The sequence below is a fragment of the Etheostoma spectabile genome, chromosome 9, assembly GCF_008692095.1.
Source record: "Etheostoma spectabile isolate EspeVRDwgs_2016 chromosome 9, UIUC_Espe_1.0, whole genome shotgun sequence".
In the NCBI taxonomy this organism is placed as follows: Eukaryota; Metazoa; Chordata; class Actinopteri; order Perciformes; family Percidae; genus Etheostoma; species Etheostoma spectabile.
Genome location: NC_045741.1, coordinates 30,957,534 through 30,961,529, shown reverse-complemented (window position 1 = coordinate 30,961,529; position 3,996 = coordinate 30,957,534). Strand labels below are relative to the sequence as shown.

Below are 3,996 nucleotides of genomic sequence, written 5' to 3'. Positions count from 1 at the left end.
ACAATTTCAGACCCCTCCATGATTTCTAAGCGGGAGAACTTGCAAAATAGCAGGGTGTTCAAATACTTATTTTCCTCACTGTAGCTCTGTCAGTATGACGGGCCTCGGTAAGGCGAGCTGCTTCTAAAAACCCACAATGTCGAAAGGATCAGAACTGATTATACCTGGTCCAGGACTGGCATTCAGGTTGGTGCAGTCACTTGCCTTTGACAAAACGCCTTCACTACCTAGAGGGAGAGACAGAGATTTTTGGATTTCTGCATCCAGAGTCGGTGACTGAAGATCTGAAATGTGACAGAGAGGCATGGTAACTCACCAGTTGCAATCTCGTGGTAGAGCTTTCTCATCTGAGGCGTGGGGACGTGCGGGACGCTCTCGTGGTGGCCAAACTTGTTCAAAACTGCACTTTGATGTTTGCATAGCGCACCGGTGATTCCATCTGAACACGTGCAGCATCCAATCGCAATGTCAACGTCATACTGCAACGCGGATGTGGCGTTTGGGACCACGTATTGGTTCTCGTCTACCTGTAAAAACAAAAAAAAGACAATGTAGTTGCCATTTTTACTTCAGAATTGAAAATAATACAATACAGTGTTATAAAGCCATACCTGTACAATCTTTTCACAATCCACATCAGTTACATCATTTACATGAAGGAAAGACACTCTGTTGTTTGTGGTGTCGGTGAGGCAGTGGATGTAGTGGGCATCCATCCTGGTGGTTACAAAATCTACCAACTGAGTTACATTGTATGGCTTCAACCTGTGGAGGACCTTCTCCTTGCCCACCCTGAAAGCACTCTCCACTAAACTGTTGGTGTTTTGCCCTCTCGTTGGAATTTCGTTGTGAAGACAGATGGCCCACTCTTCATGTCTCCTGTACACCTGTGGTCATTGTCAAACACATTAAACATTAGTTAAGAATCTTCTTTGATGTTGGAGATGGTTACAGCAAGCAGGATTATGGTCAGAGTATGTACATTAGAGCCCGATAAATTGGCGCGCCGATATTAGGCATTTCCCAATCTATCGGTATCAGCATTTATAATGGCCTCTTTTTTTTAATATTCATTCATTGGAATCATTTATAATGACAAATAAATGAAATAAAAAAAAATGGCCTGTCAACCATGTTATGAGTGTTGGCGTTGCCTAGTTTGCCCACCAGTGGGCGCTCTACAACGCCCCTGATGGCAACACTGATTATTTTTTTTTCAATCTGTTTTTGTTCAAAGGACTTTAAGTTTAATATCTTAAGTTTGTATTTTTAGACATTTTATTTATCAGAACAATATATTTTGATGTTCCTCTGTTCTGTTGTGACAATAAAACTAATTATCATCTTATTTGAGTGAGAACTCATGAATTACTACAAATAATTAATGTTAAGGAAATCTATTTTTTTTTTGGAACGTGTTTCTGTATTTAAAAAAATATATACTGTATATCGGCCGATATATTGGCATATTGGATTTTTAAATAACTATATATTCTTATTTGTGTTGGCCTCGAATATCTTTTATCGGTCTTGCTCTAATTTACATGAAAATTAAAGTATGTTGCTTCAACTTTAGAAAACAGTTAGGGGGACGCTATTAAGCCAATTTGCCAAGCCCAAGAGCCATGTTGATGTCTTTAGGCCCTGACTCTTATAGGGGCATGGCAAATTGGGTTACGTACATTTGAGTAACCACAACTTCCTGTCTAATAACAGAACATTAGAAAAACAACAAACCTCGAACAGGTAGTGGAGGAATTTAGGGTATTTTATGGCAACAGGGTCAGCAAGACATCTGTTGTACTGTTCTGTCAGTAATGGGGTTGAGTTGGGGTAGACAAGGCTCTTGAATGAATTTAGGAGCTGGAGTCGGTCTTCCTTAGCCACACTGTTGTGGCCAGTCCACAACCATCTCCACACGGCCTGCAGTTGGTGGAACATGCACAGGAGCAGCCTTGCTCCGGGGAAAACCGCCTGGAGGGACTGACGCAGAGCCTTGCAGTCATTCGTCATGATGACTTGAGGCTGTTCCCTCCCAAAAAAACTGCTGCTAGGCAAAAGGGTTCGCAGGAGTCGGAGCCCAGATGTAATGGCGGACTGACTCTCTGATGTCGTTATAAGCACCCCCAACGGCAAGCCTCCAACAGTGGAGTGGGCGAGAAGAAGAAATATCCGGTGGTTCCGGCTCTCACAATGCCCCGATGAATCCACAAAGATGATTTCCCCACTCTCTCTCAACTTGGTGTGCACTCTTTTCATGACTGGGGTACATATGGCGACGGCCGCCTGACCGCATTCAGTTTTTTCCATTTTTGCACAGGTTTCCCCCTGAACCATGTTGTACTGGTAAATTTTATCCTTGAGATCTAACAGCATCTTCTGCTCTGACGGTGTGGTGTAAGCTTTCTGAAAAAGCTTGTAGTAAAGTCTGCATGAAAAAAAAAAGACAAAGCAGTATCAGACAGTGTTCAGTACATCCATAACCACAGTTGGTTATAAGCATATAAAGATCTTTTTATACTGCCATTTTTCCCACTACTGAAATTATTATATTTGAAGATGTTTCGAACCTGTAACAGAAATACATGTCAGGACAAATGGAGCGGTCTGCAGCAGTGTAGATGGGACTTTCCCTTTCCTGCAGATCATACTTGATGACATCCAGTGCTGTGGAGGGGGAGTGGCCACGCTCAAAGAGCGTCTTCAGTTTGGCGATGGTCTCGTCCGAGACGTCCCGCTTCCGCACGGAGTCGGTAGACGATAACTGGTGGTTGTGCTCATATCGGAGATAGACGTTCAATAGATATCCGTCCTTAATATGAGGGTCCCCCGACCTGAATGAGAAACGACACTTATCAGTACACACTTTTCCAAAGTTTAGGCTCCATCCACACCGCTATGTTTTCATTTTTTTTTAGGCGTCAAAAACGATCTCCGTCCACACAAAAGTGTTTGCTCCAGTACAGTAGCAGAACTAATCTCCGTTCATATATTAACACGTCAGACAACGCATCACATGTCCATTCTTATTTACTGTGCAGGTGCCACATGTTTTTTACTGAGTGACATGATGTTTTGCTGCTGGAATGAAAATTTGAATGGAGGGACAATAAAAACATACCATGTGCTCCAGAGGGCATTGCAGGCCTACCTTCTTCATCTTCATCTGTCTCTTCCTGATCACTCCCTGCTTCTGTCCCGCCTCTCTTTGTGTGTGTGTCTCTCTCTCTCTCTGTCCCTGCCTCTGTCCTTCTCTCTCTGCCTCTCTCTGTTTGTTTCCCTCTTTGTCCCTGCCTCAGCAATTCAGCACACGGCAGTGTGTATAAAGTCTTATCTTAGTTACCTTGACTTCCTGTTGTGGCTGCATGCGTTCCTTTTCAGAACCAAGTACATGGTGGCACCACATGACATATTTTTTGTCTTTTTCACAACGGGTCTGGGATAGGTGTTGTGCTGACACCTTAAGTCCACCTAAGACACAAAAATAAACTTGTGATTAATGAACATTAAAAACAACTGGCTGCACACTCTAGCTTTTTTAAAATGTTATGCTTTATTGTAGCCCAAATCATAACATATTACAATGCTGGACTATGTTTCCATTTTTCCAAGGTCTTTTGTTAACCTTTTATTAATTTATCAGCTAAATTTTATTAGTTAAGGTCATTATCAGCAGTGCTATTAAGAAGTACTCAGATCCTTAACTTAAGTAAAAGTACTAATACCACACTGTAAAAAATACTCAATACAAGAATAAGTATTGCAAATGTTACTTAAGTAAAAGTCTATAAGTACCATCAGGAAACTGTATAAAGTCCCATTTTAGAAAGTGTAAAGTTATAAACAGTGTTTAATGGGCAAATGTACTGTTCTTATATTGCACTTTTCTAGTCTTACGACTACACAAAGCGCTTTTACATAGTACCGGAATCATTCACACACCGTATGAATGAAGGCTGAATATGGGCTGCCGTACAAGGTGCCACCTGCTCATCA

The 3,996-nt window shown here is 41.8% G+C and overlaps 1 protein-coding gene and 1 long non-coding RNA gene across 3 annotated transcripts in view; both read right to left on the bottom strand.

Annotated features, from left to right (window-relative positions):
- The window catches only part of LOC116695501 (uncharacterized), a 14,027-nt gene that overhangs the window by 3,589 nt on the left and 6,442 nt on the right, over positions 1–3,996 (bottom strand). The window lies entirely within an intron of this gene.
- si:dkey-75a21.2 (uncharacterized) overlaps positions 1–3,996 on the bottom strand; it is a 7,988-nt gene that overhangs the window by 1,638 nt on the left and 2,354 nt on the right. Inside the window, exons 3-8 of the mRNA XM_032525787.1 lie at positions 3,344–3,471; positions 2,571–2,834; positions 1,738–2,428; positions 612–887; positions 317–527; positions 165–227 (exon numbers count right to left, since the gene is read on the bottom strand). Of these exons, the coding sequence (XP_032381678.1) occupies positions 165–227; positions 317–527; positions 612–887; positions 1,738–2,428; positions 2,571–2,834; positions 3,344–3,471 (1,633 nt within the window). The remainder of the gene's footprint in view (positions 1–164; positions 228–316; positions 528–611; positions 888–1,737; positions 2,429–2,570; positions 2,835–3,343; positions 3,472–3,996) is intronic.